We start from the raw sequence: 23,507 nt of genomic DNA on the forward strand, positions 1-23,507 counted from the left end.
GAGCGTGTTGTCGTTATTTTTAGAAAGATCTTTGTAGTGAACGTGTTCGATTTTAGAACAAGGAAACGATCACGAGAGACCTGTTGCTTAGGGAATATTCGACGATTCTTTGTTTATTATAGATAAAAACAACTAAAATTTCATAAACACATCTATTTTCAGGTGAAAAGTAAGTGGAATTCATTCAATTATATGATTGTTATAGATAATAATGACTGTTGCTTGATTCGACCTGAATTGCTTTAAATAGGTTAGTTCAAATCTGAAGTATTTATAAAGAAATAATAAAGTTTCCAAAAATTACAAGCAATACCAATATCAATTATTTTGAAAATTATGTGAGTCGCAGGAATAAACCACCTTAAGTATACGAAGTTGACTTCAGGGCTTTTTGGAAACTATAAATCGGGTTCAATTAGATAACACAGAACAAGATTTAGATCATAATTTCCGAATTTTTGGTGGAAATTTCATATTTAAAACATGATCGACAAAAACTTTTGAATATTATGACTTCTTCGTGCGTTAATTCTTCGATGATATTTACTTGTTATATATTTTAGGTGTTTAATAATTGTTGAGCAGTTATCAACGATTTACGTACTTAGACATATTTTTCACTAAAGTTTGATACTAATAGGCTATTTTTATACTGAAATACCGGAAAGTATAAAAACCGCAAACCTCAGTAACCCATCAATAATACAGTTAATGAGAATTAATAGTAGACAGCCAAAAACCATAGACAAATTAAACAACCTGCCAGCTGATCGAATTTACCCACTGGTTTATCAGTACAGAAAGGCTCCTATATGACTAGAACCCGTTCAGTTTCTGAACAACAATGAACGGATCCGAGTTAGTTTCCGAACGTTCAGATTAATAAGTGGTTAACTCTATCATAGATCATACATTCTACTGCAGTTTTAGTGGAAATATTTAGACATAAATTCCTTAGACTTACCCATTGTCTATTCAATAGTTTTGGGAATATTTAGAGCATTTCTAAAAATGATAGCAGATATAATGTGGGGACAGATGGCAGAAAATGCTCTAGGAAAGTATTTATGTAGAAAAAACATTTAGAAAAAGTAATTCTGATGTTTGGTTGAAAATAGTACAAGACACTGAAAGAATAATACAGAATTGGTGGGATATAGAAGTGGGATTTGATAGAGGAGATGTGCCTCCATTTATTATCAATATAGATAATAATGATGTTTATAATAGTTTCTACAGGATAATTAATGAAGTAGTAATGAGTTTTCTCATATTAAACTTGATGAATTTCTCAAAAAAAATATTCAGCAACTTGTTACTGCAATATTCTGGTTATTGCAACATTCAAAATAACTTTTGGATTTTAAAAAATAAAACACTAAGTACTAAAGGGTATTCATCAACTATTTTACGTATGTACCTTGTGGTTAATACTGCAAGCTTAAAGATGTGCTACTTATTTGCTGGTTATGTTTCAATAACTACAGCATCTCCTCCAATCCTATCTTCTTTCAGAAATCAAGATTGGAGGATTACTTTATACAGTAGGCAAATACTTTCACAATTCATACACTCCCAGACATTTCATCCTAGATTTATCTAGAGCAACACAACTATGTGAGCAGATGTCTTAACATCATTTGACAAAGTTCGATTAGGATACGTTATTATTCTGGTTTTATTTTTACTCAAGATCGTTAATTAGATAGACATATTGTGATTATTATTTCTCGGTTATATCTTCGGGTGTCTTAAACCTTATAGATCTCTACACTGTTTAGATGTTTGTAACTTAATTATTACCAACCTAATAGTTTAGATGGAAAATAAATCAAAAGTTAAGTAATGAGATTTCACATGTCTTGAGACATCATCGTCTTCTTAATGTTAGAAGATTTAAACATTTACAATCGAATAATTATTATGACTTTCATTTTCAGTGCCGAAACATTCATTGCCCACATTAGAAAAATAAGTTAAGATGTGAGATCAAGAATTGAGTTTTTGGAGGGTTCTAATTTCCTCTGCAAGGCTTGAATTGAGATATTTTTAATGGGGTGGTCTTCGTGGGGTGCCGTTTGCCTTTACGTGTAGTATAATTTAGTTTACTTGTCGAAACAAACTCAAAAGACAATGAAAGGATACAACTTGTTACCTACCCTGTGTACATTATCTTAATTGAATATGCATTTCTGGAAGAACGCTTTCCTGGTTCCATCGTTAAAAAGTTGTTAACTGAAGACTTGAAGTATATTTCAATTTTATTCTAACATGTAATTATTGCATTTTAAGTAGGGATCAACCTTAGAAATTAAGTTTTAATTACATTTTTATTTGGAAATACGTTTTTATACAAATGATACAAAAATTTTATTAAAAAAACAAGTAGAATTTTTTTCTCGATGACTATCTTTCGATTATCGTTCATATTTTTACAGAATATTTGTCTCTAAATCTTAAAGGATTAAAGTATGATCTTCATCAAGATAACTAAGTTGTGGTGAACCAAAAGCGATTTTTTAAAGTCCATAGCGTTGTTATAATCATTCACAATTCCTAAATACTGTATTATCTGAAGTATTTTCGTAAATTAATTCACTCGATAGAATCCAACGCTATTTTTGAGTTTATTTTATTATTTCCTACGTTACTTTGATGGATTGATAAACCACCACACTTGTTGATGATATTATTAGAGAAATACTAGCTTTTACACGCGGCTTCGCTCGCATCGAATCCATTAATCAGAAATCATTATAAAAGAAAAGAACGAACTCTGTAGCTATATTAGAACCTGAGATATAGATCTTTGAATGTAGAAAAATTGTCAAAAACCTACAAAAATCCATAACTCCACATTGAATGTCCGCGCCTAGCTCCTCTCCAACTCAACCGATTTAAGTGTTCAAAAAAAGGATGTTTCAGCGAGTGTTCGTAAATCAAAACGAACTCTGTAGCTATATTAGAACCTGAGATATTGAGGATAGAACGTGTGTATGTGAAAAACTCCCATAAGTAATGTACAGGGGGAAATCGCATTTGAGTATAACTTGAGAATGGTTAAAATTAGATGAAATCCGATGGTTGATGGCTGATCTGTGCATCAATACCTTTCATTGAAAAAAACAATTTAGCAAATCGGTTGGGGAGAACGCCTAAACGTTCTCGGAAATCATCAATTTTTTTAATATATAAGATATTTGTATAATAATATATATATTATCAAATGTATTGCACTAATTGATAAAAAAATCACATTATTCATAACTGTATGTTTTTTCAAGGTCCAGAGACTTCAAATGGCATATTATATAACGATAGTGACGGTTGACCTTTCCTTATGGTGTAAATATCGATACTTTGCGTTTATCTAAAAAACTGTTTGATGTATAAAAACGTTATTTCGACAAAAGTTGTAGAGAATTCAATTTTCTATAACATAAATAGTAATTAATGTTAACGAAATCTTGAATTCACGAACAGAATAAAAGACTTTGGGGACAACTTTTAGAATGCTAGAATGTTTACAGGTTTCATGGTCATAACCTTATATATATTTTCAACGCGCTTTTATTACTTTCACCAATATGTTTGTAACTCACTTTTTGGTCTCGATTTTGTTCTACTTTGAGCGGTATAACTTGATTTAAACTTTGCACACTCTGCGTTTCGGAATGAAAACATTATTTGAGATCAAATCCTAAATTTAGATATTACCAATTTGGCGAGAAATAGGCATCGAAACCAGTTGTTTAGTTTCACTAGTTAAGTTATCCTGAAAACTCGTATCGCATTTGTATTTCAGTAACTTAGAGATGATAATAACCTGAATGGTTAGCGAATTTTTCCACAATGATTTCCCGCCCATGTGAGATCGAATGAGAAAATTTTTTTCGTGTCACAGCATTATTTTCACGTCACTCACTCTAGAATTTTTTGCATCAAGTCCCTGTATATATCTCAATAGTTTTTACATACATTGGATACATATTGTTTTCGTATCTAGAGGCAGTGCCCCCCATAATCTTCACTTTAAGTACTTCGTCGGTTATTTAATCTCTCGTAAATGAGGTTCGGATTGAAGTTGCAACTTGTTAACGCTGATACTTAAATGTTATTTTATTATTATTTAACTGATGATGAATAAAATTTTAGGTGAAGTAGTAGAAAACTTAAAAATCTGGTATTTAAGCTACAATTATTAGTTTCAAATTGATATATAGGAAGTCTCTGTTGTGAATGGTACTGGAACTGATCCACTTACAAAGAAAAATTGGAAAAGATGTGATTTTCTATATAGTCTTTATTTAGGTTATTATATTTTTTCTTTAAAATTACGGCTTCTATCTAGTGCTGGGGAATATCAATTAAGAAGCTTGATTGCAAGCAATATGGTCTCGTTTTTGATTGGGTTTAATTAGAATTGTTTTTCTTCACCTTCTAGTGTCATTTTACTAATTTTTTATAACATTTCCGCATCTGTCAATCTATTAAATATTATGATATAAAATCTATTTAAAAAAATTCGTTATAATAATTATCGATTCTGTTTTTAAGGTTTGTAATAGTGAACAAATCCTTAAGAATCCTGCTGGTTGACGATGTAACTGATATGATTACACAATGAGGTCAAGAGATCATTAACGTCAAATTAGATTATAATATGTTTTAGATAAACATTGTTTTGTAATTATTTAGTAATAATTGTTATCAGTACAGCTTATAAAACAATATTATATTATTTTAAGTGTGAAATATTGATAGTGATTGAGAGACGTACCACCCTCTTTATTTCAATCCCTATAGAAAATTCAAAAATAATTCACAAAGACCTCATAACGAAACCTTTATCAAATAATAAAAATACCCCTGAAAACAAAATTCTTGAAAAATATAATGAGTTATAATTTCGAATGGTGGTGTGGGCTGAAGACTCAAAATAAAACTGCCCAAGTGTTTTTTAAGATGCCAACATATGATACATTATAACTCCAATGTTGACGAAGATAAACTAGTAAACAATATAAATATCTATACATGTATATATAAATGAATAGCATACTCTGCATTTAAGACAAACTATATAACATAAACAAACAAGACCATTGTTGTATAAAACAGAAGGACAATGAAAAAGTTGAGTTGGAAACCAATAAACACACTTTTTAAATTATTAGACTTTAGTCAAAAGAACAGGGTCCTTCACGACGAGCTGAATCGATATGTATATGGGAAAGTACTGAGACTAGTGTTCTGAAAATTTACTTGCATGGGTTTTCCGAAATGCTCGTTTGAGCTAAAATAATTTAATAATATATATAATAATAATAAAATAATAAAAAATAATAAAAAAATATTAAAAAAAAATAAAATAATAAAAAATAATAAAATAAAAATAAAAAAGTGGACCCAAACTTCGTTATCTTGAACGGAATGCTATGGTTTTTATTAAATTTTTGGAATCTACGCGAAATTTCAATATAATTTTATATAAGGCATCGTATGCCTAAAGTCCACCATTTTTTAATTATTTCACATTTTCGAAATTTTTGGACACATAAAAAAATTATTTTTCTAATTTTAAGTTAAGTGAGTCAGGTCTAATATTTTTGGGATTTGGACAAATAACACTTACAGCTTTCAAAACCTGTGAAGATCTTTACAAGCATTTATCTAGGGTATTCAGAAAATGGTGCCAAATTTCACTATCTAAAAGCTTCGAAAACTTAATTTTTTCAAACGACAACCCCCATTTTTCTCTTTATCATTGGATTCTACGCTTCGTTAGTAAATTCATATATCTCAAATTAAGGGTTTTTGTAGAAACATGAAAAAACTGAAATCTTCATGGTTTTTAATTGTCGTTTGTCTGAAACGACAAAAAAAGCTAACATATCAACAAATAAACAAACAATGAAAACAGCTTAACGTTTAAGCGTTGCAAATTTAATTTTGGATACGTTAACTTTTGTTATTCGCTGTTCGCCATCGGCAGGTGACTATTAAAAACCATGGAGATTTCAGTATTTTCTTGTTTCTACAAAAACCGTTAATTTGAAATATATGATATTACTACCGAAGTACCCTTAATTCAAAGCGTAGAATCCGATGGTAAAGACAATAATGGGGGTTGCCATTTGAAAAAATTAAGTCTTTCTTAGATAGCGAAATTCGGCACCATTTTCTGAACATCCTATATAAATTTTTGTGAAGGTTTCCACAGATTTTGAAAGCTGTAAGTGTTATTTGTCCAAATTTTAAAAATATTAAACCTGAGTAATTAAAAAATGGTGGACTTTAGGCATACGATGCCTCATATAAAGTTATATTGAAATTTAATAAAAACCATAGCATTCCGTTTAAAATAACGAAGTTTTGGGTCCACTTCCGGTATAACCGGAAGTTTCAGAAAACTGAAATTATTTTAGCTGAAGCGAGCATTTCGGAAAACCCATGCAAGCAAATTTTAAGAACACTAATCGCTGTTCAGAACGGTAAAAACTGTTGGTATTATTCTTTATTACCATCAAGTAGTAGCCCGATCAGATTTTGCCGACATATAATCATTCAGTGGTTTTCTGGCATATTTTTGCATCAAAAATAAAGTTGTGACTATAGGTGAAATGCTATTGGGCCAGAGCTGTTTTATTTTTTTTTGTTCTATTATTCTCGACAATCATATTCATGCTGGTACATTCTGAATTTCAAGTACTGTTTAGTCACACCAATGCAACTTTTATTGCAGTCTAAACAATTTTATTTTATAAATCTCATTAAAATGGTGAATTTTAGGAGTTTTGTCTTTGGTATGTGTGAATAAGTTGCCAACTTTGTTTATTGGGTAGAATGCCAGCACACAATTATTGGACGAAGACAATCTTCTATTGTAAGGGAATTTTTTCTTTCGTTTCGAGGTATCCATTTTATTAACCAGCTCTCTTGGGTAATCATTAACTTTGAGAATTTGTTTGATTTTAGTATTATTTTCAATCACGAATGCACAGGAGGACAATATCACAAGATCTCCCGTCAACATAGCTGCCTCACGTATTAAGGTTATGAATGCAGCCATGTGACCAAAGCTATGCCTCTATGTTTTACCCTCTCCGACATTTTAAGGTTTTCCTTAACAAATTCCCACATCAGGATCAGATACTCTCAGCAATGTCAGCGGTGAAGTGGTTCTAAGCGTGGTGAATTTGAATTTGAATCTTTCACTAGTCAACTAATTTTAATATGCCCAATATTGGAAGAAATATTTAAGTATTGATGCTAATATTTAGTGTACAAAATCAATAAGAAAGTTATATATAACGGTCGAAGTCGAGATACAATCGTTATACGCGAAATCTTTTATATTTCGAAATTCTAGATTATTAAGAATTATTTTGATATTGGCATTTGATTAATTCAAAATTAAGAACATGAATTACACAATTATACAGGTAGCCCATTCGCTATCATATGTGCGTCACGTGATTTTTATAATATCTGTACTTCTATAATTTGGAAACAAACATAGTAGTATATCAATTATGAGTTATTTAAATATTTGAAAGGTGTTTGTTTGCTTTCGAAATGTTTGAGTTAAACAGCGCGTTAGAATTTTATTTGGAGTGATTATAATATAAATTTTTAAAAATAAATGCCAAGATAATATGACAAGTATTGCTTACCACAAACCTAAACACGTTTCTAATGAATATTTTTTTCTCTATTTCTCTAATTCATATTTCAACAGATAAAATTGATTAAAGGACTAGTAATAGATAAATTTAATATTTTCGTTAATGGATGATATTGATTCCATGTTTGTGTTGATAATATATTTTTCATAGAAAATAATTTCAACATTTTGACCTACTTTCGTTCTTTGTCAAAACATAACCTGACATTGAAAACTGTGATAATTATATCACAAAAACATGAAAATAAAATCTGTTTTAACTATATGTAGGAATGTTTTCACATCTCTAGGAAGGTAAGGTTTTGTTATACAGACCAAGCTGGTGGCCCAGCTTTCTGCAAAAGATAATAACTACAGTGTGTAGATTTGCCCACTCAGGCTGATTCTTGCCGCAAAGCATCTGCTGGATCTCAGGTTAGGGTTCTAGTTAATCAATAGCTGTCAGGACCTGAACCTTACTAACAGTTTAATAAACATTTCATGAGAAGGGAAAAAGAACAAGGCAAGTCATCTGTGATACAGCTACAAAATGGCCAGAACCTTTTTAGGTCAGACAAACCCCTCAGAGATGGTGACGAAATACCGCTTACGAAAGAAATAGACTAATACAGAGCACTTGTCTAAAAGCCAGAGACAGCCATTCTTAGGAATTTACATTATATTAAACTTATAACTTCACCTGATGAAAAAGTTCTCTCTTTCTTCAAATATCGTCGCTTTTTTATGATGACTGTCCCAAAAAACAGTCGCCATCACTTTTTCGGTTGATGAAACTGTTTTCAGAGTTTGTTGGCACTTGACAATCTACGTCTCGACTCCAATACAGTTTTATATTTCTATTGTATTGATGAATTTTTAATCTAGATTGTAAATACTAATGTTTGTCCTATAGTTCTACGGTATCACAATTATAATCTAAATATAGAAGAACTCTGATTTAATAATTCTGAGAATGCTTCAGATTTCCAATAGTAGGATTACCACAATGTAAGGCTTGAAGAAACGATCCGCTGTATACCAGCTTTCATCTACTTCAGTTGTACAAGTGGAAGTATTAACTGGTCAGATGATAATTGAAAAATGAAAGAATCATGAAGGAAGCTACTACACCAAACTGATTGACTTAGTAAACCGATTAAATGGAGACAACTAATTTTATCAATGTTAGAAAGTAGGTAGACCTGTCTGTGTGCTATTTCAAAAGATTTAGAGAGATTGGATCTATAGTATCTGTCGTGAAACATGGATCTTGAACAACACATCAACAGAATTGTTACTCGGAGTGGAAGTTATGTCTACAAAACAACTTTCCAAAGTAAACACCTGTAAACTCCTAATTTTACAAGTGTTAATGGAACGTGTATAAAGAAATCTAGAAAACAGTCCAGCAGCTTTCTTCTCCAAAATGATAAGACGGTATGTTACGTTACGAAACTTTGCTACTAGAAGTCTTCCTTTATTTCCGTTTTCACCTTACTCGCTGTTCTAACATCCACTTCCTGCTATTGCATAAAAAATGGGATAGCAGATCCCATCATTTCTGACATTGAGAAGGCCATTATAAAGTGATTTCGGAAGAAACTTTCCAGAAATGCTTCCAGTTATGAATTTAACTTTAGGATAAGTAGATTACTAATGCCAAGGGTAGTACTTTGATGAGTATAAATACTTCTATTTAAATTTGTTTTTAATTATGTTTTGATAACACATTTTCAACGTAAATAAATTATTCTATTATGTTATTATTCATTTAATTTAACAATGATGAAAATATTGTAAAAACAGGTTTCTATAACAAGAATCATTTTTTTTTGGTAGTTCATCATAGGATTTAGATGAAATGATAGTTGACAATTATACCGGTCGACTTAATGCAAATATTGGTGAAAGATATTGAATAACAAGAAACCGTTGAAACCGAGTTGAATTTCTGGAGGTAGCACGACCAAAGTAAGTCATTAAAAATGACATTTCAAAATATTTCATTAGTATTTGGTACGAGTTTCAATAACTTCGGGTTAAATGGAAACCTGCCGCACGAACGAGTTGACTACAATGAAAATTGAAAATACAGATGATCACAAAGGAGCTGCCACAAAAACAAAATATCTTTCAACGCAACCACTTATGCCATAACGACCTATTTATATTTAAATTTGTAGAATGGTGATTGCACCACATGAAAAGTGACTGCAATAGGCAAACACATTGACACGGTTCTCCAATGTCAGAAAGATCATTGCACGACCTTTACTTACTTACTCCACTTTCAGAATTAGTTAAGGGCTCAATATTTTACAATGCAAAAAAATGCATAATCACTTGCCAATTGAAATCAAATCGATATCTTCTATTCTAATAATAATATTTAATTCTGGACACACTGCATACTGGATTAATTTTTGCTATGGACTCATATACGACTTATATACTAAATATTACCTATAATTTTGTTACTCATTGTGGTTTTATTCTGTATATTGAAATTTTATTTTATTTGTATCTTTATTTAGTTATATTTATGTGTTTTTTAGTTTTTACAAGCTTTGGTTTACAAATTGTTGCAATTTTTTGACAATAAAGCATTTCTCTCTCTCTCTCATGTTTCTAAAACTAAACAAATCCACCTATAACTTTTAATAACTATCACTATTTATTATAATTATCATGATGACAAAAATATATTGTTTTTGAAAGCTGTAGATAAAGTATAGTATTGTTTTCGCGAGTAATGGCCATAATTACTTGAATAATCATATATTATCAAAATTATTAGTGCTTCATCTATCTATTTAGTTGATCTTATTACTATTTGTTAGAAACATGCTGACAGTGGCTGTATTCATAGATAATTCTTTTTTTATTTCATAACTTCTGAATCATAGACAAAAATAGTTAAAGTATATGATGAATAGTTAAATGTTCCATAAATAGTTATTAAAAATGTTATCGTTAAACATAACCTCTCTTTATTCTATCCAATTTTTAATTTTGTACTAAGTTACAAAACGTGAATTAGCATAAGTAGAATCAAAACTTTACAACAAAATATAAGATGTGAAAAAATTACAAGTAGAATAATTTTTTTATTCTAATTTTATTCAATTAATTTAGTATTAACATTATGTAAAAATTATTAAAATTCTATAATTTGAAAGTAATTTCAAAGTACTTTATACAAGGTAGAACACGTACTTCAAATTGATATTTAAAAAAAAAATGAATATTAAATGAAGTTTATTCTTTATAATTAAATAGAGAAAAAAATCACAATAACTTACTTAGTAATATTTGAAAAGTCGCAACAAATATTGATGTCACTTATATCCTCACGCTCGTGATACGGGTATTCCGACCTCTCTGATACACCAAACAATTCAAATTGAAATAAGTTTGGAGTAATAATTCCTTGTATATTTATATACAAATTGACTGTTGCGATTTGTATACCCACCACATCACTTTATACTAATTACACCATTTTAATATTATTTGAATTATATTGTTAGTAAGAGACAATCATGCATTATATGAAAAATAATACAAATAAAACGTTTCGAGATAAGATTACTTATTTTCGCGCTGGCTGTCGATTTGTTATATAGAGTTTTGGAAAGTCGTATGTAGTCATTTATTAGGTACTGATAAATTATATCTGACATACACTACGCAGCGAAGGTGATCGAGTAATGTTCTGCAAATAATTAACTATTTTTCCAATGTTAATTACGTATCAAATTGTTCTATCGGAATAGATTTGAAATGTTTAGCATGATATTTGCATTTAATTATTATTTGGATTATTCGTTTTTTAAACTCCTAAACTTATGTTATACAAGAATTATAACAAGTTTTTCATAATACCATATGGTTTATAACAAACAATCAACACTTTTTTACTATTCGATTGTTTATATACGAGGGTTGTGTGAAGAAAGATCTACTTTCGATACGGTAAACATGTAATTAGTTTCCACCGTTTTGCTGCCGTCATATGTCAAACTTCACGTCAATAATCCATGCAAGTAACACTTCTGTAAGGCTAGTATATAGATATAAATATAAATCGATCCAATCACGATTGCTTATAATACGAGGTTTGTGTGAAGAAAGATCGACTTTCTTTATGATAACCATAAAATTAGTTTCCGCCGTTTTGCTGGTGTCATATGTCAAACTTCACGTCAAACCATGCAAATTACACTCCTGTTAGGCTATTATATACATTTATATAAACAGATCTAGTCACGATTGCTTATAATCGAGGAATGTGTGTGACAAAAGATCGTCTGTAATTACGGTGAACATATTATGAGTTTCCGCTGTTTTTCTGATGTCATATGTCAAACTTCACGTCAATCCAGGCAAGTAATACTCCTGTAAGGCTAGCATATAGATGTATATGAACAGACCCAGTCAATATTGCTAATAATACGAGGGGAGTGTGAAGAAAGTTCGAATTTCGTTACGGTCAACAAATTATTAACTTTCGCCATTTTGCTGATGTCATATGTCAAAAGTCACATAAATTCATGCAAAAACACTCCTATAAGACTCGTATATGGATGTATATGAAAAAATCTAGTCACGATTGCTTATAATATCAATGATTGGTGTTATTTAGTGCAGTTTAGATATGGTTAATCATATTATAAGATAATATGTAATGTTTAAAAACGTAGAGATGTAGCTGTTATTTGAAGTGTTATTTCCTAACCTATCAATTCCAATCACATGTTATTTTGTTCAGATATACACACATTCTATTTAGCTTGTAATGGTATAATTAAATGGTAATTCATCTATTAATGTGAGTACTTAAAAAACGAGTCATGGTCAATTGACAGTAATTTGTATATAATGATTTTTTTCTAATGTTTACACAAAAACTGGGTTTATTCCAACAAAAGTATGATTCTGTTTCATTTGATTCCAAAATTAATTGATAATTGATAAAATAATAAAAATGAGAACATTATACGAAGATGGATCGAAAGGTGTCAGGTAAATAGCATAATATTGGAAATATTAGATTGAGGTTTTATCTTTTTCTATACAAACAATTGTTTGTATAGATATTGTTTTTCAAGTTACAAAATAATAATTAACCATTGAAATTTTTTATTTTCTACAACAAAAACGGTTTTCTTTATATGACTATTTGTAGCAGCTCCATATAGTTTGATGCAAAAATTCAAGAGGAAATGCACAGACCTTGGGTTCTAGTAGGGAGTTAATATGAAAATATATATACGGCACTATCAGACCCCTTTTGATTCATTTCTGTACATTAAACTCTATCAACGTTAAATGGAGAGTAAGCAGACTAATAAATGTTAATATAAAAATTAGTTCTTCAATTGATTTTTTTAAACATAATACGCACCTTGTTTATTTTGATAATCAAATTAATTTACTATAATTCGATATTACGTCCGACAATTGTATTCGTATATTTGACATAGCATCTAATCTTAACCTATATTTGTTTTTTGTCATCACCGGATGGTCGTCACCGTTGGTTGACTTTCGATTACCTTCTGATATCTCAATTTACGATTAGATGTAACCAATTTTTAGGATTTTTTTGATGTTTTCTGGAGTAATCATCTCAATTGGACGACCAGAATGTTCACAATAATCTGCGTTTAAATTGATCAAATCAATAACTAATGGCTTTTGTCGATGGGGCATAGTCCGGATAACATTTTTGAAGCCATTGCTGAGCTTGTACAGTATTTTTTATTTTTTTTTCATCCAGAAGCAAAGATAATTTGACACACTAATTGTTTTGAAAATAACAAAAGTAGCTTCATTTAAATGATTGTCACTTTTTTCTGACTAATCGAAATGTCATGAAAATTTACACTTAGACTTATAGACACGTCTTATAGATTTGACAATGGCAGCGCCATCAGTGTGTCAATCACACGTCTAATTGAGTGATGTTATATATTATAAAATGTAGTCTGGATATAAGTTCCATAGAAAAAAAGTAAAATATTCCTTACCTAGTATAGATTGTACTTCTGATTTTTTTTGTTTCTCTTAATTTGAAAAAACAAAAATAGGAGGTTTTGCTTTTTCCTGTTTTCTATTTTACAGATTTGTCACCTAAATTTACAATATTTCTATTAATTAGCAATTTCCTCATTTTTTAATTTAAATTTCGGTGTATATTATTCAGAAATCGTGATAATTCATCTGGTATCCCTCGTAAAAATTTACTTGAAAAATGTCTGTAAACAGAGCACGCAATTTCTTTGAAAAATATTCACGGACGTCACGTCGTTTATGTTAGACAAGAATCAAATTCATCTCATTGTCGATAACTACAATTAAAACGAAAGCAGAGTTTTCCAAGGTTTTCACTTAATTGCTTCCCCTACATCATTTATTTGCATGGAAATATTTTCTAAAGAGAAAACTGAACATAAGAAGGTGGGTTTTTATCTGATAAAACGTTAGATAAACAATAAAAATACCCTAAAATAGCTTCGTTTATTATTTGAATTGGATTAATTTATTTATAATATAGTTATTAAAAATAAGAAGTTTAATAGAGTGATTTTTAATTATCACGGAATTTTAAATTATGATATAATCGGCATCTTGGTATAATTATTGAACAAAATAGCTCAAAATCGATTCTTTTTTACATATATATGAGAAATAAGAATTGATTGGCATGAATAGGTCAAGAAATACAAGAAACAAAAATTTTATACACGCATCATCAATCCAAGGTTTGGATGCTCTATTCTATTTGTGACATGTGATTTACACGTGTATTTGTAGAATAAATTATGTAATATTACATAAATAATATTCAACAAAAGAAGGATGTTTACTTTAACTATTCTCACTTGAAGGATTATAAAAAGTACCAAAAAGTTCCGGTCGCAAAACTGAATAAATATATTCTTAGTAACTCAAAGTGTCGCCAAAGAATACGAGTTCATGAAAGCGTCTTTTTCTTATTATTATTATTCTTCTTCTTCTTAAGGTTGTCAAGGCATCAGCTGCCAGGGCTATTCGGCCTGTTTTTAAATGACTTCATCCAACTATTTATGGTTCATGTTTGGTTTTATTTACATTGCTAATACTGACCAAGTTCTAGGATTAGTATTTGATGTTTTTAGCACTGAAAATTTTTGATATAAGTTTTATGTTTTCACTGCTTGGAAATTCGAACACTATGCCTTGCACTGGAAAAGGATCGTAAGCTCTATTCATAGTATAAACTGTAGAAAGAGTAAATATTAGAATTATTCAAGGAGCAGTTATAAAAAATGACGACAACTCGAGTGTTCTGAATGTTGAGTGCCACTTTTCTATTATATTACTTTTAATGGTCTGTCCCACATCTAAATGGAGTACGGTAAGGAAGGACGTCTGATTGTGATTCCCAAGTTTGCGAGATCGTCTGCTCATACATTTCCTTCAATATGAGAGTGTCCGGGGAACCAGCCGATTCGAATGTCTTGCTGATACAACTCATGAAGCAGTTCCCTAATTTTCAGAATGGAGAGATTGGTTAGGTTAGATCAAGAAAGCCGACAGATAAAATATTTAGTTTGGTTACGACTGTTGACAGTAGCGGTTCGTAATTTTGTATCTAAGGCATGTTATACGTAATTACTTTAAATTTTTTCTAGTATTTTAGGTTAGGATGCGAGTTTTGTTTTTATTATTATCCAATGTTCGAATTGTTTGAATAAATACATTTTTCATCGGTGGATATAGAAGTTATAACTTCTATAGTTATTATTGAACTGATATTAGGTTAAGTGATTTTTATGATATATCATATGGATAAAATCAAGTGTACCAAACACGTTAATAATGACATCAACAAAAGAAAATTTGAAATTCACAATGTAGGTTAACTTATGTGGAAAATATTTATTCTTCTTCTTGGACTCTGCATCTTTTCCTGAGAGATGGATTGCCAACTATCTTTCCACCTTTTAGGTGGTCTCCCGGGAGGCCTTGAGCCGGGTGGGTTGTTTTCTAGGACTATTCTCGACAGTCCGTTCTCGTCCATCCGTCTTACAAGGTTGTACCACTGCCTCTTACGTTGTCTTCCCCATCTCACAATGTCTTGTAAACCGCATTGTTCTTTGACATCTGTATTTCTTACTTCGTCTTTTCTTGTTTTCCCCACTATTGTTCTCAGTGTTTTCATCTCGTCTACCTTCAGCATTTGTTTCGACTTGTTGGTGTCCTCGCGGACTTCCGTGCCGTACGTTATGATGGGTCTGATACAAGTCTTGTAGATTCTAATTTTGCTATCTTTGTGCATGTACGGGTTGGACTAGACTATATCTCGTAGGCATCCTGATATTGCGGATGCTTTGTTAATCTCGCTTCTTAGGTCTTTAACTAGGTCGTGGGTACTGATATGTCTGTGCCCAGATATCTGAATTGCATAACTTGTTCTATGGGATTGTCCTCCACCACCAGCTTACATCTGAGCGGATCCTTCGCGATTGTCATACATTTGGTTTTGCTGATAGAAATGTTCGTATTGAGTTGGCGGCTTACCAAGAAGAACTGGAAGAGTTGTCTCTGTAGGTCGTTTTCTGATTCGGCGATGATGGCTGCATCATCGGCGTAGCATACCATACCAAGTCTTTTGTTGCCCATTCTGTATCCGAGGTTACTTTGTTCATAATTTTATCCATGAGGAGATTAAACAAGAAGGGACTTAGACTGTCACCCTGTCTAATTCCTCCCGGTATTGGGATATTTTCAGTGAATTGATCTCCTACCTTGACTTTTGTTACGTTATTGTTATTTAGTTTATGGATTATCTTCGTTATGCTGGTGCCTTATTTTCCATCAATATATGCAAAATATCTCCCAACCGGATCCCATCAAACGCCTTTGTTAGGTCAATGGAGCAAATATACGCTGGCATATTGTACTCTGTAGCCTTTTCTTTTATTTGTTTTATTATGAACACTGCGTCTGTTATTGACCGTCCCTTTGTAAAGCCCTGTTGTTCTTCAGCATTCTTAATTTGTGTTTCCAGTTTGTCCTTGAGAATACTCGTGAAAATTTTCATTACCGTATTCAAGAGAGTTATTCCTCTATAGTTTTCTGGGTAGGTTTTTAGTCCTTTCTTGAATACAGGTATGGTGATAGTTGCGCTAGTTTCCTTGCAAGTTCGGGGCCTCCATATTTTAAAAGCTCGTTTGGGATGCCGTCCGGTCCTGGTGATTTTCTGTTTTTCAGTTTCTTGAGTTTTGCTTCCACCTCTTCATCAGCGACCGTACCACTTATAACTGTTTCGTATTCGTTTATATTCGGCATTTCCTCAGCATCGTAAAGCTCTTTATAATGCTGTTGCCATGTCTCTATTGGTACTCCTTTGGTCTGCACGAACTCGTTAACTTGTTTTTTTCTGTTCCGAAACATTTTCCACACTTTCCTTTGGGCGCCATACAGGTCGTGGTCCATGTAGCTAGTAAAATTAGCCCAATGTGCTCTTTTGATTGATCTTATTCTTGCGTTTACTCTGTTTCTTACTTGGACATACTCTGCGTGGGATTCTTACGACGGTGCGCTTTTGTATGTTAAGTAACATTTCCTTTTTGATTCAGAGAGTTCTTTTACCTCTTGATAAAACCATGGTTTGGTGTGGTTTGTCGCGTTTACATTAATTTCACAGTACTTTGCCAGCTCTCTTCTACTCCCCATTGTGGTTTCAAATCTATCTCTTTTAATTTATTAGTAATCCTACGTTTGTAGAGGAGTTCTGTGCTCTCCATTGTTCGACTCCAGATTGTACTTTTCGATGAACTGTGGGTGTTTTCTCTTTTGTTGTGGACGTTTTACTAGTGCCAAGAACAAGGTTGTGATCAGTCCCCAGGTTAGCGGATGTTAGTGCTCTGACGTCGACTACTTGTGCGGGTGTTATTAGTCGATTTGTAAGTATGTATGAAGTCTATCATCGATCGCCGGCCTCGATTGTTATTGAAAGTGTATTTGTGTTGGTCTTTATGTGGAAAGTACGTGTTGTTGATCCTCACTTCATTTCTAGCGCAGAAGTCTATTAGTGCTTCGCCGTTTTCATTAACTATGGCTTTATACTTTTGCTTTACGTATTACATCGTTCCCGATCCGTACATTAAGATCTCCGAGTATGCTAATTTCGTCTTTAGTATTTATGCTGTCCATGATGTTTTGTAGTTGCTGATAGAAGTTTTCAGTTTCTGCTGTGGCCTAGATATGTCTGGTGCATACGTGCTTATCAAATGTGTCGTGGTATTGTTCATTTTTAGGTAGATTTTCAATATTCTGTCGTCGATGTCTTCGATGCTCTGTGTATATTAGCATGAATTCTCCGTTTTTTCATGTTCCCTGTCCCTTTTTCTTTGTCTCAGAGATCCCGCAAATATCAATGTTATGTTTCTTCATATCTAGTATGATCTCTTCCGTTCCACGACGTTATGTTCCAGCATGCGATTCGTGTGGTGTTTAGGTTTTCTTTTGCCATTTCGTTTTCCAATTCGATTTTCCAAAGTCCTAGCGTGTGTCGTCATCTGATAGTTCCGTCCGGATTCCGAAGCTGTATCTTCATTTTTTCGAGCCAATTTGTTGAAAATACAAGACAGAAAAAAGACTATAAAGACAACGATTTATCATCTACCATAAATCTTTTACCATAACTTTCATTTGATCCTATAATGACTTAAAGTTCAGATTTTTACCGTACTATGCTCTACATTTTGTGATCAGTTCAAAGTTATATTTTAAAATCTGCCCACAAATTGTTCTCTTAACTTTTTTGTTAGTTCTTGTTCTACAAATTGTAACAATTTTTGGACAATAAAGCATTTTTCTCTCTTCTAAATACCAAGTAAGACAAAGATTTTCAGACAGTCTATATTTTTTTTATTAATTCCAAGGACAAATTTCATTTTTGTAGGTGATTGCAGTATTTACTCCTATGTTGTTGGCGTTAGGTATTGTTTGCTTTTTTGCTTCTAACTTATAAGATTGAATTTAGAGATGCAACTTTTATTTATTTACTTTGTTTCTACGCGATAATACAGGATTTAGTTTAATGTTCAATTCTTGTTTGAGACCCGAAATCTTACTAACGAAGAATGTATTAGTAAATTAACTGTATCACTGAGTGTGACAGAATTTGATAAAATATTGCTTTCTTTCTTACGGAAAAACTGTCACAGTTTTTTCTGTTCCAATTCTTGTGTCAGCTGGTATAATTTAAAAGTCAACTTTTTGCGATATTAAAAGCAAAGTGAAACCCCTCAAAAAACATTCTTTGAAAACTTAATTTACTTCTACCGAAATGTGCCGGTTTTGTTAAATATTAATGATTCAAATCATGCGAAATACATCAGTTTCGTTAAAAATTTACCGATGAAATTTGTTTATAACAATCCATATCTATTAAAATGTACACTTAATACATTAAAACTTGTTTTTCTTAAAAGTACTTAGAGAAACAATCAAGTGTTATTGCATATTCAGATCTCTATAATGATAATAATATAAAAGTATCAACAACCATACTTCAGCCTACATTTCTAAATAAAAAAACTCCATTATAGATAATATGTCTACTTGAAAAAAAAAATTATTCACTACAAAACACACAAATACATATATGTGAACTTTGAGGTTAGAAACAGCTTACGAGTAATATCAAACACTCGTTGTAAACGTGATTTTTCATATAGAGATATGAACGTAACTATACAAACCTTTTATAAACGTAGATAAAGAATTTTTTCTAACACATAATATATACAGTGATAGATTAATACTCACTTTATACATATCACAAATTTATTTGTAATTCCGCTATCACTTTGTTCACTTTAGTAAAATTTAACAAATCTCCTCCAGAAGGATAATATATGCATTATAAATACATTAGCACTGTTTTTTATCTTCACAATACTGACGTGTTTATTGTTTATTTTTATACCTTTAAGCTAGTTTCACACGTTACGGTAAGTATGAAATAAAATTACTACGAAATTACCGATCAGAAAATTTGTAATTGCATTACATAATCAAAGGTACTAAATTACCAACTATTACAATAATATATTATTCATAGTGTTTGATAGATACTGATACTTGAACCAGTATTGTTCAACCAGTAAAATTTAGACCAGTTTGAACGGGTTTCAACCACATGATTATAAAACTCACGTATGCAATGGAAACGAGAAAAACAATAGAGAAAATGAAATGAAAGTAATAATAAATACAGAGTGAAACTGGAAAACATTATCACGATTCCTAAAAGCACAAATATCAAAATATGTTGGATATAAAATGAGAACCAGAATCAGGAAAGTTATGGAATGGATTTTGATTTAGTTCTGAGGAAAATGCAGACTCAAAAGACGGAAATATGAAATATAATAATATACATGAAATATATACCCAAAAATAATTAAAAATACAGAAAAATACAAATAAATAAGCGTTCTATGAGAAATACGTGAAAAACATGGAGCGTCTTACCGTTTTTCCGCGTCGGACAGTCAAATCAAAATGTATTTGCCTATTATTAGTATTAAAAGTTTTGCATGAAGTTTTCAGTCACAATATAATTAAATTTTGACAACACCGAAAAAGTCGTTTTTGCGTCAATCCTCCGTGTACAAGAATGGTCCCAGAAGCATCTGGCCAAATAAAGAAAATACAAAAATTTTGAAGGAAAATATATTTATTCTTCAACGTAATCACTTTTTAGCTCTATACACTTTTCCCAGAAGTGTTTAAAAGTTCTATACCCTTTTTATAATAAGAATCATCAAGCTCCTCAAAATAGCCATTAATATCGATATCACTTTAAATCTTTGACCACTAAGCCATTTCTTAAAGTCTGGGAATAAAACCCTAGGGGGGTAAATGTGGCAAATAGGGTGCATGAGGTCGCAAATCAAACTTTAATTCAATAATTTTATTAATTGTAAACGGATGTATGAGCTGAAGCATTGTCTTGTTGAAACAACACTTTCTACTTAGCCAGATGCAGCCGTCTTTGCTTGATTTCTTCGTTCAAACGTTACAATAGGTTCGCATGATACTCGCTGTCTATAGTTTTTCTCGTTTCAAGTGAGTCAATGAAAATTATTCCACGCGCATCCCAAAAAACCGACGCTATGATCTTTCCTGCTTATGAAACGGTCTTTGCCTCCTTTGGAACCGTTTCTCCCTTTTCAGTCCATTGTTTTGTTTCAGGTGTGAAGTGATGGACCTACGTTTCATCCACGGCGGAACAGCGCAAAAATTCGGGGTATTTCTGTGAAACATTGTCAAACAGTCGATGGAAACATCTTCACGACGCTGCTTTTATTCCATTTTGAACAAATTTTCAGTTAATATGCGATGTACTGCACTTTTTGAAATGCCTACTATGTCTGCTAGATTGCTGGCCTTCGAAGAAAATTACGTTTTTCTTCAAAAATGTAGTTATTTTCCTATCACCTAGCAATAGTAGTCTTTGGGGAGCCTCTTTTCTAAAACTAAAACTAAAAGTCCCAACTTTCCGGTTAAGGGTTAAATGGACACAAACAGTTATCCATGTACATATAAATATTTGAATTAATAAACAACAAAAACCTTGCGTGATAAGAGTATGTTTTTCCAACAATTCATTTCTATTTAAGTAATAATAAACGGCAATGAACATGCTTAATAAGCGAAATAATTGAGAGAGAGAGAGAGAGAAAGAAATGTTGAGTTAAATTAACAAAACAATTTAGTAATTTTTTATTGTGTATCTGGAATGTCCCACGAGACCAAATATAGTATATTAGAACTCATAATTTAGAAGCAATTTATTTGAATGGTTTAATAACTTGATTATAATAAATTGGACAATCGAATATTTGCATAAATTTTCTTTTCATTGAGAAAATATTTTGAATACTATTGTTAAAAGTGAAATTTTATTTTGTGAGTGCAGATGATTAGAAAATCATACATAATTTTCATTAAAATCATTTTAGAAAATCTACTTACCTAGTTAGAGGTTTATTATTTAAGAATTCCTGATTGCGATATCTAATTATAGTTTATTAAAATTAATCAACTGGTCGTGGTTATAAGTAAAAACCAAAAAATTAATATTAACCCTATTCTCAAACTGAATGGAAAACGAATAGAAGAAGTGCAAAAATACAAGTATCTTGGTTCAGTCAAGCGCTCAAATGATCCAGACGAAGAAATCAAGATCAGAATTGAAATGGCTCGAAAGGCATTTGTCAAGAACTCCCCAAAGTTTGAAAATAGAAATCTAAACCTCCACGTCAGAAGAGGATTCATGGATTGTTATGTGTGGTTAGTACTGCTGTACGGGAGTGGAAACTTGGACCTTAAACGCTCAAATGATCAAAAAACTTGAGACATTCGAGATGTGGCTCTATAGACGCATTCTGAAGATACCCTGGACTAACAGAATCACTAACGACAAAGTACTAAGACGCATTGGGCGCAAAAAAAGCTGTTGACAATTATTAAGAAAAACATCTTACATAAGACACATCTTACGCAACGACAAATACCTATTCCTACAAAACACAATGTAGGGCAGAGTAGAGGGAAAGAAAGGCATCAGCACAAATAAGAAATCCTGGCTCCGTAGCATAAGAGAATAGACAAATTTCAGAGTCGGAGAATTGTTTCATGTTGTGAGGGACAGAAACAAAAACGTGGTCGCCAACTTCAATGAGAAAACGAGATGAGAAGAAGAAGAAGAAACTGAAATATCCGAAATTCGCTTCGATATTGCTTTAGATAAAATATGTACCTAATAACAAAATGTGTAGATGTTATTTTTATCCATTCTTTCCAATAATGTCACATTAATTTATATTTGTAAAAAGCCAAGTTTGGAGTATTTTTTATCAATAACTTGTATTGTACTGCAACAACAAATACCTACGACAAAATACTCCTAAAATCTATTTATCAAAGAAAAATTGTAAACCAAAACAATGATCAGTGCGTGATCAGCACGTGCGCATCCCGGGTTATTGGTCCAAATCAGTGGCACCATAAAATTCCACAAATAAAAAGCCTTGTGGGAGGGATTGCTGAAGAAGCCGTTATATTTCGGGAGTATCCCTTAAAGTGTTTAAGATGGAAACCAAAATGTGAAATGAAAGCTCAATGTCATCTGATTGGTATTAAGAAAATTATTGAGGTAGAAAATGAAGATTTTATTTTAATGTTTCAATATACATATTTTCTTTCAATTTCTGTACTCGGTGTTAGCAATAAGCAAATTTCTTAAGTGGGGAGTGCGGTCCTTGGCGTTTTCAACCTTAATCACGTGCACTATGTGCATTATGTTGCACGTGCAATAGTTTTGGTCGACGTTATTCCAACAGCAAAAATTTTATTATACATTAATGTAAACAACTTTCAAATCATACAGAATAGCATTTTCTTAACATCTATCGATCTTAATTATTAACAGTTGCTGGTATCATTTTTGTACAGAATAAGCCCTTTAATCAGATTATGTTATAGTTCATAAAATCGGTTACTTGGTTATATGCTGAGTAAATAATTTATTACGTACTTTACAATGTTTAGATTTTAGATAACGTTTCTTTCATTATTTCCAAATTTTTTGTATGAATTTGAACATTTTTGAAAAAATAAATTTACATATATCTATCCAATATTTTTATAATTTTCAATACAGTTTTTTTTTTGGTTTTTTAGTAGTAAAAAGCTGCTAGCTGGACGAATTTGCTACCACCCTATTATGGAATCCTGACTTTTATTTTTGTTTATTTTTCATAGTAACAAACTA

General features: G+C 31.4%; 1 protein-coding gene and 1 long non-coding RNA gene across 4 annotated transcripts in view; one reads left to right on the top strand and one right to left on the bottom strand.

Moving 5' to 3' along the window:
- Positions 1-23,507, bottom strand: part of LOC130900598 (glutamine synthetase) — a 50,177-nt gene that overhangs the window by 23,883 nt on the left and 2,787 nt on the right. Inside the window, exon 1 of one of the 3 annotated variants that reach the window (XM_057811304.1) lies at positions 19,493-19,645. The exons of 1 other annotated variant lie outside the window; for it this stretch is intronic. In XM_057811304.1, coding sequence (XP_057667287.1) covers positions 19,493-19,501 — 9 coding nt within the window. In that variant the 5' untranslated portion in view covers positions 19,502-19,645. Of the gene's footprint in view, positions 1-10,968; positions 11,278-19,492; positions 19,646-23,507 lie in introns of those variants that run through there. One more of the 3 variants, XM_057811305.1, reaches the window with a different exon arrangement.
- Positions 19,526-21,308, top strand: LOC130900602 (uncharacterized). The gene is made up of 2 exons (XR_009060195.1): positions 19,526-19,677; positions 20,924-21,308. It is a non-coding gene; the product is annotated as an uncharacterized LOC130900602 (long non-coding RNA).

Source organism: Diorhabda carinulata, chromosome X (assembly GCF_026250575.1).
Source record: "Diorhabda carinulata isolate Delta chromosome X, icDioCari1.1, whole genome shotgun sequence".
In the NCBI taxonomy this organism is placed as follows: domain Eukaryota; kingdom Metazoa; phylum Arthropoda; class Insecta; order Coleoptera; family Chrysomelidae; genus Diorhabda; species Diorhabda carinulata.